Source organism: Apus apus, chromosome 3, assembly GCF_020740795.1.
Source record: "Apus apus isolate bApuApu2 chromosome 3, bApuApu2.pri.cur, whole genome shotgun sequence".
Lineage (NCBI taxonomy): Eukaryota > Metazoa > Chordata > Aves > Apodiformes > Apodidae > Apus > Apus apus.
The window spans coordinates 85329651-85342959 of record NC_067284.1 but is presented as its reverse complement, the minus strand read 5'-3'; the positions used below and the strand labels follow the sequence as shown (position 1 = coordinate 85342959).

The 13309-nt window shown below is 38.6% G+C and overlaps 1 protein-coding gene across 6 annotated transcripts in view; it reads right to left on the bottom strand.

The window, feature by feature from the left end:
• Positions 1-13309, bottom strand: part of B3GALNT2 (beta-1,3-N-acetylgalactosaminyltransferase 2) — a 28387-nt gene that overhangs the window by 11165 nt on the left and 3913 nt on the right. For all 6 annotated transcript variants that reach the window (XM_051614682.1, XM_051614680.1, XM_051614678.1 and 3 more), the window contains exons 2-5: positions 8056-8203; positions 6165-6265; positions 4851-5044; positions 3444-3539 (exon numbers count right to left, since the gene is read on the bottom strand). In XM_051614682.1, the coding sequence (XP_051470642.1) occupies positions 3444-3539; positions 4851-5044; positions 6165-6265; positions 8056-8203 (539 nt within the window). The remainder of the gene's footprint in view (positions 1-3443; positions 3540-4850; positions 5045-6164; positions 6266-8055; positions 8204-13309) is intronic.

Sequence of the window (13309 nt, the reverse complement as noted above, 5' to 3'; positions counted from 1 at the left end):
AGTACTGGTAGTATTATGTTCTTAATTTTTTTTTAAAGGAATTTCACCCTTATGTCAAGGCAATATAAAGTCATTGTAGGGTTATTATACCCCTGACTGCTAGATGAGTGAATTCCATTTTGTTTCTCCCAGTGTCATAGGAAAAACACTGGTAGCTAGTGTGGACCTTGGAACGGAGAAACACCTTGCTTTGACTATTTGTAGATGCATCTCTGCTGCTGTAGAAAGTCTGTTTACTTGTATTAACCTTTCTGCTCTTCCCCATTTTAGCTTCCTTGTACTCCAGAAACCTTCCAGTTAATGACACCATTAAGTCCAGCTTTGAGTTCAGCTCAATTCTTGCTTCTAGAAATAGGTCTTAACATCTGCAGCAATCTTGGTATTTAATGACAGCTGCATATTTCAAAAGCCTTTCATCTATGATTTATAATGGCAGCTTTATAATCTAATAATGGAGCTAGTCAGTGTTTATTCAAGCCTGACTTGCGCGCTCAACACCTCCCCCTTGTTTAATTACCTGCCAGTTATCAAAACACACAGACCACTGCTAAGACATTTTTTAGTGGCAGGACCCCTGAACACCTGGCACAGTAAAACCCACATGCTCAATTTCTCTATTTGCAATGGCTGTCACCTCCCATTCCAATGTTTTTTCCTGCAGGGACTGTGCTCTAATTCAGCTTCTGTGCCTGTTTACAGACACAACCTTTGGTAAATTGTTTAGTGAGTCCCTTCACTCCTCAGCACACAGAAACATTAGAACTCTCACCACTAACAATTACTGACTTCAAACATGTACCAAGAGTCTTAATCAGTTATTACCATTGAACCTGAGTGCAAGGTGTCCTAAAGCTACAAACTATCATTATTTTCCAGGTTGAGAGGCTTGTAAGTAAATTTTCTAATTACTTTAGCCTTCAAGTATTCTTACTCTAAGCTGCTTAATGAAAGCTAAGGTCTGAAAGTGCTTAAAGCAAAACATCAGTAGCACACCTGAGACTACATCATCTGTTTTTCCCCATTTAAATTCCAGCCTAGTTGCTGCCAGCACACAGTGGCATTTACAGTGAATACCGAACAGGTGTACTGACATAATGCAGCTCTGCCAAAGTCCTTTCCTAATGTTAAACAGTGTTGTGCTTCTTGTTTCTCCAGCTACTCCCCATTAGTAATACAGAGTAAGCATAGTAGGGAGTCCCATTTTCATGCAAGTGGTCCGAGGATTTTTGACAAAGTGTATGCATTGCTAAGACTTGGCTGTAAGAGCCCCTGTGTGAGTTTTAGTTATCTGCTGGTCGTTCTGCTTTTCTGTGCTTTCAGACATTCCAAAGTTGAATGACTGATTCTGCCTTTGACAATCTGGCTTGCCAGATGCTTATTGTAATGCTGCATTTCCCTCCCTTTCCCAAAGATGAGCAGAAAGAGAAGCACTTCAGTTGGAAGATTAAACTCTTCAATATTCTGTGCAATCCACTACTTCTTGAAGGTTGAGAGGCAGAGAATAGATACTGTCTCATAAACCATCTTGTGACAATTAAACAATTCACTAAATTTACTGTTCTCAAACAAGCAGATAGAATGCCCAGGTGTTCCTATCTCCTCTGAATCATCTTGTGTGGTTCAGCATTTTAAGTGTCACAGGAGACTACATGCTGTGAATAAACTCTTTTAATCTACATTGGGAACATCATGTTATCCTGTAAGCATTCAGTACATGACATGTATCAGATTAAGGATGCCCACACAAAGAAATATATGAATACTAATATCCCCCTTCTAAATGAAATACTCCCCATCTGCCTCTCAGGAAAAATGCCATCATTTATAGCAAAATTACAACTGCCTACCATTTTAGTATATCAGAACAAAGTTTTACAGGGAAAAGGCTTACATATCATACTACCAAATTATTGGGTAATCAATACTCTTTTTTAAAAAGTAAAGCCTGAATCATTTTGATATTGAAATAGATTGTCAAAACATATGCACAAAATACTGCAAGAGGTCTGCTTACCCAAAAGGTCTCCTGCAGCATAACAAATTTCCAAAGTACTCAGTAAAAACTGTTTGAAATAATAAACCAATTAATCAGCTGCAATTACTCTTAAAAAGAGTAGGCTTCCAAATGCATTCCTTCTTATAAAGCCAGCAGAATAAATCAGGTATTAAACTGGCCCCAAATGTCCTCTCCTCCCCATCATGTCTTGCTCCATTCTTTTATAAAACACTGTATTTCTTTCATAGCAAACAACCCAAACCCAAAGATAACTTACAGAAACAGCAGCAAGGGTTCAGTCATGTAGGAGAACACTAAAATAAGAGTAATAGCCTAAAATGTCAGCTGACATACCTAGAGAGAGATCACTGGTCCACTGGGAATAATGCCTTTTACCTCGGAGGGTCTACTGAGCTAGAATTTTCATTCTGAGTCAACTTGTATTCACTAAACCTTCACTGTAACACCAGGCTTTTTCCTACCTATATTCTGTTCTTTCTGTGTTTAATTGCCTTCTTTCCTAAGCAGCCACAAGTAGGTTCTATATTCCTGTACCAAAATGCTACTCTTGGACTGCATCTCCAGTCCCAAAACAAAACAAAACCCTTTAGACCCTGCCTCATCAACGTACCTAGCTGTATCTCAGAACAAGCAAGAATGTTAACATTCATTTACTGCCCAAAATAAGCAGTCTTCTCCCAGATTTGAGGGGTGTACATTTAAATTTAAAAAAAGGAAAAAAGAGAAAAGCTAAAAAACTCACTTATGCCACACAGAGGATAATGACAGGTTTTGAAAACCCAAATGTCAGTCTTCTGTGTGCCACATACTCTATCTAGTATACTACAGACAGAATCTACTGAAGATCTTCTTGAAGTTCTAATTCTTGTTTCCTTGCATGGTTCAAAGACTGCAAAACTCCTCACTAGTGCTGCCAGAAAAGGAATAACCAAAATTTCAGTAGCTCTCAGTAAGAGCTTCTCAATTACAGCTATTCAACTAACACTGTCATTGCAAATCTAAGACATAGCTTGCTGTTATATCCAAGACATCAGAAGTAAAAACTTTCCCAGCTGTTCCCCAGAAATCGGCACCAACCTCCTCTCCCTGTCGTGTGTGCTAATGTCTGAAAAAGCAGGAGGGACAACAAAGTGTTCCATTCTCTGGTAAATTCTCCCACAGACTCGAAGCAGGTAAAACTCACCTCAGAAACTGAAAAGGGTCAATTTACTTTTTAAAAAAATTTGTATTTTTCAGGCTTTTTCTTTATAATTACTGGTGATAATGAGATGGTGAAAAAGATATTCTGGATTTCAACACAACCCCTCAAATAACATTCTAGAGGTTTTCACTTGTCCTTTTCTGCCTCAAGCAAAGGGCAGTTTTAATCAGTCAGTCTCTCCAGCTGACTTTAGAGTATTGCAGGCAGTTCCAGTACTGCACATACCTCTGGCAAAATGAACTGCTCCACTGGCTTATACCACAACCTGTTCACTTGCACTCCACAGCTTGGTGGACCAAAGCGAGCACTGAAAAGAGCTTCCTGTGAACAGAAAGTAAAAAAACAAAACAGACATTTAACATTCTATGAGATTATGCAAATCTTTATTGTCTCAGTTAGTTACAATGGAAAGAGGCTTACTGATTGAATAAAACTTAGTGAAAATTTTATTCTCAGACTCCACAGAATTCGTGTTGGATTGATACAGAGGAAGCAAGCAACAATGGATCAAGAGTACAAGTTCAGCTAGAATCCAACCAACAGAGCACACTGTCTGAAAGACTCAGACTCATCTCCCAGTTTACAGACTTTTTATCTTCTATTTAAATAACTAACTACTATTAATTGTAACAGAGGATACTACTAGATGACATGGGCCACCAAATGGCTCTTAGAAAATAACAAATGACATAAAGATGTTCCATTGCCAGATGCCAGATTTTCAGAAAACTCTGTCCAAGCACTACTATAATACTAGTTTTTCTCCTTCACTGGAAGTAAAAAGCTAATGATGATCAAGTTATTAGGCTCTAAACATTTAGAGTTCTACCATTTAGCAAATATTAACCTTATTACAGTAAATTATTTTTTCCTATTATAAACCAAACTCTTTGGAAGTTAACCACAAAAGCCGTACTTCAGTATATTTTCTGTACTTAATCTGAATATTTAGCTTAAATTTTAAATTCTTTCTACTGTAGCATAGCCAGAAGTCTTGAAATGTGCCTATGAAGTTATTGGTAAAGATAAATTAAATACACCAAATGTAATAATCATGCTCTACAATTCTTTTTCCCTCCGGGTTAGCACTAAGCTAACTTGTAACTAATCTGTAACAGCTTAGGAGTGGGGAGAAATATCACTAAAGTTTGATTATTAACTATAAATAATACCAGTTTTTATTAATCTCAAAATGTCTTGCCACAAGTCAGAGAAGTAAAAACTACTGTTGTTGTGCATCTCTCTGCTTCAAGGCACCACCTACGACTTTCTGCAAATGTGTTTAAATATATTCAAGTTTTTTATTCCTTAATAACTATTGATATTTTAGAACCTCAAATGCAATCAAAATTGTGTCTTGGAATTACATAAAAGTGCTTTTTCAAAAGGGCATTTAAATTAACTCTTAGCACTTTGTGAATTTAATCTTTTCCTCATCCAGGATGTGTGTGTATATATGTATCTTTGAAATAAGAATTTACAATGCAACAGAATAAAAATGTAATTCACACGCTTGTCAGTTACACACTTCTAAATCATCAATGCAGCATGTCACTTGCTGTAAGAATTTAATCCACCATAAAGAGACAACATGCTTTAGTTCACTTTCAAAAGACAACCACAATACTCTACCTCGTGTTCTGCCTGATACAGTTTTACAGTGATGTTTCTCTGGAATCCCACCCCATCAGCCTCATAAAACACCCCAAGACTCGTAATGACAATGGGGTAAAGTACACGGAAGTTCACACTGACAATTCTGTCTTCTGATAGCACAGAATGTACATCCTCTGGGAGACTGAATGCTTCAATTTCCTGATTCAAAACTGTATGAAAAAGAAAGGACAGAGATAATGTGAGAAGACTTCATAGCTCTTGAACTGGACACACACAAAGCACATTGGATACATGCAAATATTCTTATTAATTAGCACAGCTCACATGTGCACAAGGATATTAAATGCTGTAGGTTGAAAAAAATACAACTGGCTGCAGACTGCAGCAAGGAGAAACTCAAGAGTGACACAGCAATCTGCAGGCTACCAGCAATTGCAAGTCAATGTCTACTTATCCACAGGGAAAAGACTAGAAACACAATAAATCCACTGATTGAAAACAAAAATGCTATTTGACTGCATGAATACCTGTGTATTAGCATATTCAAATAATTTTTCACGTATCAAAATGGCATACACCTCCACTTAATTTGGCTGCCTGCTTTTTGGCATTATCACCTTATAAGCCCTGAGGTACCATTTATTTTTGGGACATTGGTTAAGGAGTTGATGTTGCCATTCCAAGAGAAAGTAACAGAAGTTTTATTTTATGGTGAATCATGGATTAAGTGCCAAGCGGTCATCAGTTAACTTGCAATTAAAGAGCAAAAGTTAAACAGAAGAAAAAAAAAAAGTGACATGAAGGATTTACAACTTCAGTTAGGAATTTTTGTATGGCAGCATTTTTTTTTCCCCTACAGTACATTTCCTAATTGTTCTCTCTCTAGAGTAGAATCTGAAAAACCCATCAGCCCTTGCTTACAATTCCCTTTGTCACCAGAGGAGTCCATCTGACACTCAAGAGTCTGGCACCTTGCTACTTTCTTCACATATGACACTGCACCAGGTCATTTCTGCAGTCCTCAACTTAATTTTACACAAAGACTGAGTAAAAATGTACATTATGTACGTTATATGGGAAAGACTGTCCCTCGACACAAGGAAAATGCAAATCCATTAAAGGTCTGTGGCCTCCCCTTCATACCCCCAAAGATCTCTCCCTTTCATGCCTACACACTGTACTTACAGGAAGATTACGCAACTGTTAAGACAGCAAGTTCTAGGCAGCATTTACTTTCAAGACTTGCTGGCTTATTTAAGCACCCCAAACTACTATCAGAATATTTGTTCTAGTTCAGATCATAGAATTTTTAAAAGTTAACTTCTATACCTGGGTTACTGATGTTCAGAAGTTTGCAGGAGTAGGGGTCTTCTCTGTCCTCCACTGGCACAGCACAACCATGCGCACCTATTATAAACTTCACAAGGACACTAAAATAATTTGGTTTTATTAACACCAGTTCTCTTCCTCCATGCTTAGTAAATTTATTTCCTCACAACAGCATGTCTTTCACAGGATTAAGATTATGAGCCCCTTCGTTCCTTAATTCAAGACTGTTTAAATATTCTGCATTCAAAAAGCAATAAAACAAGTAAGAAAAAAGACACATAGCATCAAAGTAGGAACAAGGATTCCAGACTATCTGTTTAAATGACGTATCTCAATTTTGGGTTGTAGCCACACAACAGGTTGCTCTTTCCAGCCCCAGTCACAGTTGTGCCACAGTCAGGAGACAACAAGCAGTATGAAGAGCAAGAGAATCCTTAGCCTGTCTTTCACCTAGCAGATAAATACCCTCCCAGAATTCCATATAACCTACTGAAAGGTCAGATTTTTCAATGACTGAAGTATCTATGCTTCACTCCAAACTGCACACTCACATCACATTTGTGAATGGTAAATGGCTTTCAGCACAAGACAGAGACCAAGACATGAGGTCTATCAGTGTTTTCAGGAATGAACTGCAACAGAACTTTCTCAGCAAGAAGAGCTCTCTACAGACTGTCAGGCTTACGCAAGCAATCAGGAAGGGTGCTGCTGGTCAATCGCACTGTTGCTGTTTCTTGCACCTGGTTCAGTGGGAAATAAACCTGAATCATACAGCTGAAGCTCTCTTAAGAGTTTTTTTTGTGGGTCTCTCACCAAATCAAGATCAAAGGGCAGAGAAGATGGCTGGCCTGCCTGAATAGGTAGCTTTTGCTGGGACTTAGGAAAAAAGGAGGGTTTAACACCTTTGGAAGAAGGTACAGGCAACTCAAGAGGAGTACAGAGATCTCGTTAGGTCATACAGAGAGAAAATCAGGAAGGCAAAAGCCCAGCTGGAGCTCAACTTGGCCACTGACTTAAAGGACTACCAAAAAATCTTTTATAAATACATCAACAATAAAAAAAGAGCCATCTCCATCCCTTACTGGATGTGGGGGGGAACATTGCAACCAAGGATGAGGAAAAGGCCCTCTACAACCACCTGAAAGGAGGCTGTAGGGAGTTGGGTGTTGGCCTCTTCTCCCAAGTAAATAACAACAGGACCAGAGGAAACGGTCCCAAGTCACGGAAGGGGAGGTTTAGATTGAATATTAGGAAGAATTTCTATACTGAAAGAGTGGTCAGGCACTGGAACAGCCTGCCCAGGGAGGTGGTTGAGTCTCCATCCCTGGAGTTATTCAAGAAACCTGCAGATGTGGCACTTCAGGGCATGTTCTAGTGGCCAAGGGTGTAGGTGGGTTTTGGTGGGTATTCCTTTGGTGGTGTGTGGTTGTCTGTGTTTGTTTGGATTTTTTTGTGTTGACGGCTGGACTCGGTGATCTCAGAGGTCCTTTCCAAGCATGATGATTCTGTGAAATGCTATCCTGCCTTCTTTCAATTATCCTGAATTACTAAGCATTTCAAGTTGGTTACCATACAAAGTGTACAATACAACACAAAAAAGGGAACATCTTATACATCACTGCCACATTAGTGGCAACTAATTGCGAAAACAAACAGCACTGACCAGTCAATCATATTTTATTCACATTACAGCCCAGAACAAGAAGTATTTTTCTACATTACTAAGCAGATTTAAAATGTTACCACAGTATAAGGTGCTCAAATAAAGCAAAAAAAGGAAATACTTAAAAAAAAAACAAAAACCACCCAAAAAAGGGTTAAATCAAGATATTTAAGCATTATTTTCTTTCCCGCCCACCAAAGCCCCAGGTTACAAACCACTAGAGATTACCGTTGGCTCAGTGCAGGATGTTCTTTCAGGTGCTTGAACCAAGTGTTCCTTATAACACTGCGCAGTTCATGATTATGTCGAGCTGACAAAACACCTACAACAACATCATAATGTTTCAGCTTCCACTGAGGAAAGAAGGCCAGCGGACCTAGAAATACAAAGTGACAAAGATATATTATATGCACATATTACAACAAGCCTGAGTTGCAAGCAAGAATTAAAATGCATCTCAAAAGCGTGAATACTGGGAACTTGAAATACTAAAACCAAGAGCAGAATTACTATTGCATTCTTGTTTTAGAATTAGGCAAGCATTTTCAACATGCTGAAACCTATACTAGCAATTTAGGTAAAAACTTTACTGCAATGAACTAAACAAGACGCTGCAGGTAAACAAAACCAAGAAACTGACTCACAAAGGAGATAAGAGTATAACCCTTTTTTTTCTGACTGATGGTATCTTCCATTCTTTAAATATTTGCATGACTGTTTTATGAGTAAACTGTCCCCTGAGAACATGCTCTTGCTGGGCTTCTCTTTCCTGTCAGCCACCAGAAACCTTGTGGGTAAGATGCAAGGTTCTACTGTTCCCTCTGCAAAACTGTGGAGACAGTGTGAGTGTGGGCCTTCTGCTTGCTCATTAATACTTCCTGCAACATGATTTACCCTAAAGCCAGGAAGCTTGTCATCAGTGGTACCAGGCCTTCACTGTTAAGAGTTCACCATTGTTGTACCTAGAAAAAAATACTTATACAAGGCCTACCAGATTCAGATATAAACCCATTTCACCCCTTCTTTTTAAAACTGCTGGACCACCTTTCTGCCTCTTTTTAATCTAGTACATCAAGGCCTATTTTGTAACCTTTTACATTTGAACACCACTCTGCCTTCATACAGGGTGTTATATCCCTAGACAGGGGAACGCTCTGGCTTTATTCATAGCTGGACATCACTGCCAATACTTGTAATCCATTATGTAGCTTGTGCTGTTTTAATTAAGAGATCATGAAAGCTGGACTTTATTTCAAGCAAGATTATGACAAGATACAGACCTGAGACGCTCTGACTTACAGCCTGCAAACAACAGGCACGTAGCTAAAGTAAATTTGCTTATTTTATTTTATCAGACACTCTAGAGTTAAGAGAGATTTATATTTAGCTTTAGCAAAGGATTTTTTTCAGTAGGCTGCAGATAAAGAAAACAAATGTAAATGTGAGGGCACTCTACTGCAGACAGCATAGACAAGTTGTTATTTTTAATCTAATTTTAAAGAAGCAAAAAATATTGCCAAATCTGTATTGTGTACTTCCACTAGAAAGAGTTGAGTTATAATCCAGATTCTACCTTCTGTATCAGCATCCCCTTTTTCCACTTGGAAACTGAGAAGATAGATGGGTCTTGTTACAGCTGCTCACTAACCTAGGACCTCACAGCCCTCACCAAAAGAACTAGTGCCAAATCACACCAGGCACTCATCTAGCTTTATATTCCATCTTAAGTATCTAGCATGCAGTGGAGAGGCCTTGCCCTTGCTCTGCTCTGTGCTGAATAAACACCAAGAGATCTGTGGTTTGTTTGGGGTTTTTTTGCTTCAGGGGCTATTGATAACGGCTTGCATCTGATTTCCTAGTCCTAAAGCCAAATAAAACAGTACTCTGCAATTGATTCTGAGAACAGTATAAAGCAGAGAAAACAGAGTGATGTTTCCATGGGCCAACCTTTCCCAGTCTATTTCGCACTAAACATTTTAGCTCAAAGCATGCAGTGATTTTGTAGAAAAAGGAAGTAACTCCACAGTTATTAAAATTAACCTGTACTGACAACAGCATCAATACAGAACGTTAAGAGAAGTTTACATCAACTTATGCTCAGAACAACTTAAAAACCGAAGCAACAAGCCACTAGCTCAGTTCCCTGCTTTTTCACTGAATCTCTTGTGAAAACCATACATTGAATCGGTGGCAATGTTTAGGAAAATTGCTGTCAGAGCAACAAGCCTACTGCCCTATATAGTATCTGAAGAAACTTGTATATCAAACACATTGTTCAACCTGAATACAATTTTCATTTTCCTTTATGCTCATAAATACCAACTATCCAGAGTCTCCGAACATCTTCAGAGGTCAGTATATTGTCAAGATCTGCCAGGTCTCCACAACAGCAGAGGTACGTAAGAGAGCCACACATTTATAAGATTACAACATTATAGCAATTCCTCTATATCATAATTCTTTCTCACACATCCCTTTTCTTTCCTTGTTCTTCATCCATCCTTCGATTATTCTTTAAACAGCCTCTGTAGCCTTAACCACAAGCCTTCCAATACAAATCTCATATGAAGACTTATCTTTTTGTAGACTGCACGTAAGCTACTGTTTACACAGATTTCTTTTTTAAGAAATCGCTTTCAATTAGAAGCAGAACTATGTCATTAAATCAAAATTAAAGAAAAATAAAGCTAAGAGAATTCTATGGAGTGACTTGACTCAGAATAGCATAAATTGGCTTAAATCAATTTTAAAAAACAACCTAAAATAAGCTATTCAAATAAAAGAGATATAGTTTTAATTAGTTTTTATTTTAAAATGAGTGAAGCTTTTCCTTATGAACCATTCATGTGAGAACGTTAATGTAACAGATGCTTCAGAATTAGTATACTACTGCTTTTAGAACAAATAGCTCTTTCTTGTTTCAGACCATCTTCCAGCTTAGTAAGGTAGCATTACAGTAGTCTATATTCAGAAGGTTGTCTTCTCTGTTACAAGGGTTATGTTATTTTACTTTTAAAACCACTGAAAATAGGAAAAAAAAAAAGCAGCTTATTTTCACAAAAACCTAATGAATAAACTCTCCACTTGTCAGCAAAGATTTTACTTCCTATGGAAAAGTAGGAATAACACTTGCTAAACTTTCAGGAAAAGAGATTCCTATGCTTCTCTGAACTAGCACCTCAGCACAGTCAGCAGCTCTTGGAGTTTTTCAGTATCCCAAAGTATGAAGATTATCATGCATCTTTTCTTTCTGTCAGACTGATTCTCAAGTAAAATGTCAAGTTAAGCTGTTAATTATATTTACAGTCATTATAAGGAGATGAGACTGAGAGATCATTTAGCTTGATTTTGTCAACAAACAAGGTAAATATGATCTCATTGCACATATTTCTACTGATGAGTCCCCTACCAACTACTATATTTGCCACCCATCTTTAGTCAAGTTTGACATATTGTGCAGTCCCCCAAAGTGATTAAGTTCCCGCATTTCATAGAACTGGACTGGAGAGAGAAAAGACAGGTTGCTAGCGTTTGCCCTGAGAAACACAACAGTGTAAGCCTGCCTGCACTATCCAGCACCAGAGAACCTCCACTGCAGGCTGCTAGAGAAGTGAGCTCCACAGAAGGCTGGGCTTTGTATCCTCTGCTACTCATGCAGCTTTTTTTTCTTTTATTTTCCCCCCAAAAAAATCTAGAATGGAACTAAGTGGGCCAGGCAGAAGTTGTTTAGAATCTTCTCAACTCATCCACTTCATAAGATAAGACTAAAAAGGAACAGCACCCCTTCAGAAAAAAAAATATATTAAAAAATCCACACATTTCCTGGTTATCTCTGCCTATTCTTGAAACTCGGCAACCACATCCCTGTTTTTCAATGCCTTTCTCTTCTGTGCTGTTTTGTGAAAGATCCAAACAAACACTAAGGAAGGAAATAACTGAATATAAAGAAGGTTTGTATTCCCAGAATGCTGACACATACAGAAAAAGAACAAACCAAAGAGCAAAAACAGCTCTTTCCCCCTCTCTAATCTTCTTGACTTCAAGTAATCTGCTATAGCTCATGTGCATTAACAGGTTTCTCTGCAAGCGGAGCTATGAATCCCCCCCCCCCCCAGCATCTACTTTATATGAGAGTTAAAAATAGCCAAAATGCGCACTCCTGGTTTCTGCCGGAGCACAGTACCCCTTGATACAGACAAGCCTTTAGGCATGCTTTTAAACAAGCTTTACAGATTCAAAGAGGAAAACCTCGGTAGGCTCAGTTGTTGGGGATATTTTTACATCAACAGCATTCCCTTAAAGAAACAGGACAGCAGGATCTTTCCAAGTTGCAAAGTGACAGTAGTAATGCTGGTGAATTGATGGTGCTCTAAACATAATAAACGATACACAACTTGCACACTTCTAGAGAAATCTGGGAACAATGGCTAAAAAGCATCAGAAGCATGGACACAGAAGGAATAAAGCAAACCCTTGTTTCAACACTGAAACTGATGCCTTTTTGGTTATTGGTTGTTTTTTGGATTTTTTTTGGTGGGGCGAGTATGTGTGGAATGATGTGGAGTGCAACACTTTTATCCTTTGAAAAGTAGTTACCAATCCTGGATGCCATAGACAAAAAGCCTGATTCCCAAGCAAAGCTCCCTTCTGCCTCCCCTCTGGGCAACTTAGAGGACGACCAGTGAAGAGCTTCCTTCTGCCACAAGTCTTGTTCTCCAAGTCTGGCAGAACTAGCACTCTTTGCCGCATGATATAATGCCAAAATACAAAAATGCAATGCCTCAGACATCAGTCCACAGAATAACTGCAAACTAAAAAAAAATCCCAATTAAGTTTAAAAATACTGTCAGCTTTGTTGTGGATTCTCTGTTAATGATCTCATGCCTGTCAAAGATGAGTTGATTGTTTCTGCTAGGACAGCCCATCCCTGGAAAACAATGTTATAGTAAGATCTCATACATGAAGGCAGGGGAACAAGTTTTAGGCAGAACTAACTGCACAGTGACTGCCAATGCTAAACCTGATTTGTTGATGGAAGGTTTCAACTTCCAAGGCCACCAGCCCATCAGTCTTTACATGCCTACAGAAGATTAAATAACTTGGTGACTAAGCACACTACTGCCTGACCGGCTTAACAGATTTCTGACAATATCTTTTCTTAAATACAATTTTGGGCAGAATTTCTCCTTATAGAGCATGGCATCACCTATAACCTCAGAGGTTGTTTCTGCATTTTGTTCTTTCAGTACTGAAAAGCCAAAACCAGGTTAAGCTCTCCATCTTTCTCTCTCACCTGTCATATACACAGGCTAGTCCATGAGGGCGACAGCCCTAATTCTGCAAGGTAGTTCACTAAATGCCAGCCTAAACAACCCTGTATACGATTCCGTTAGGCCAGTGCTTAAAGTACGTTCTGAACCACAGGACAACAGATGGCATACAAGCAGTTTCCAGAAAATGGTGGGTTTTAATCTGTTACATA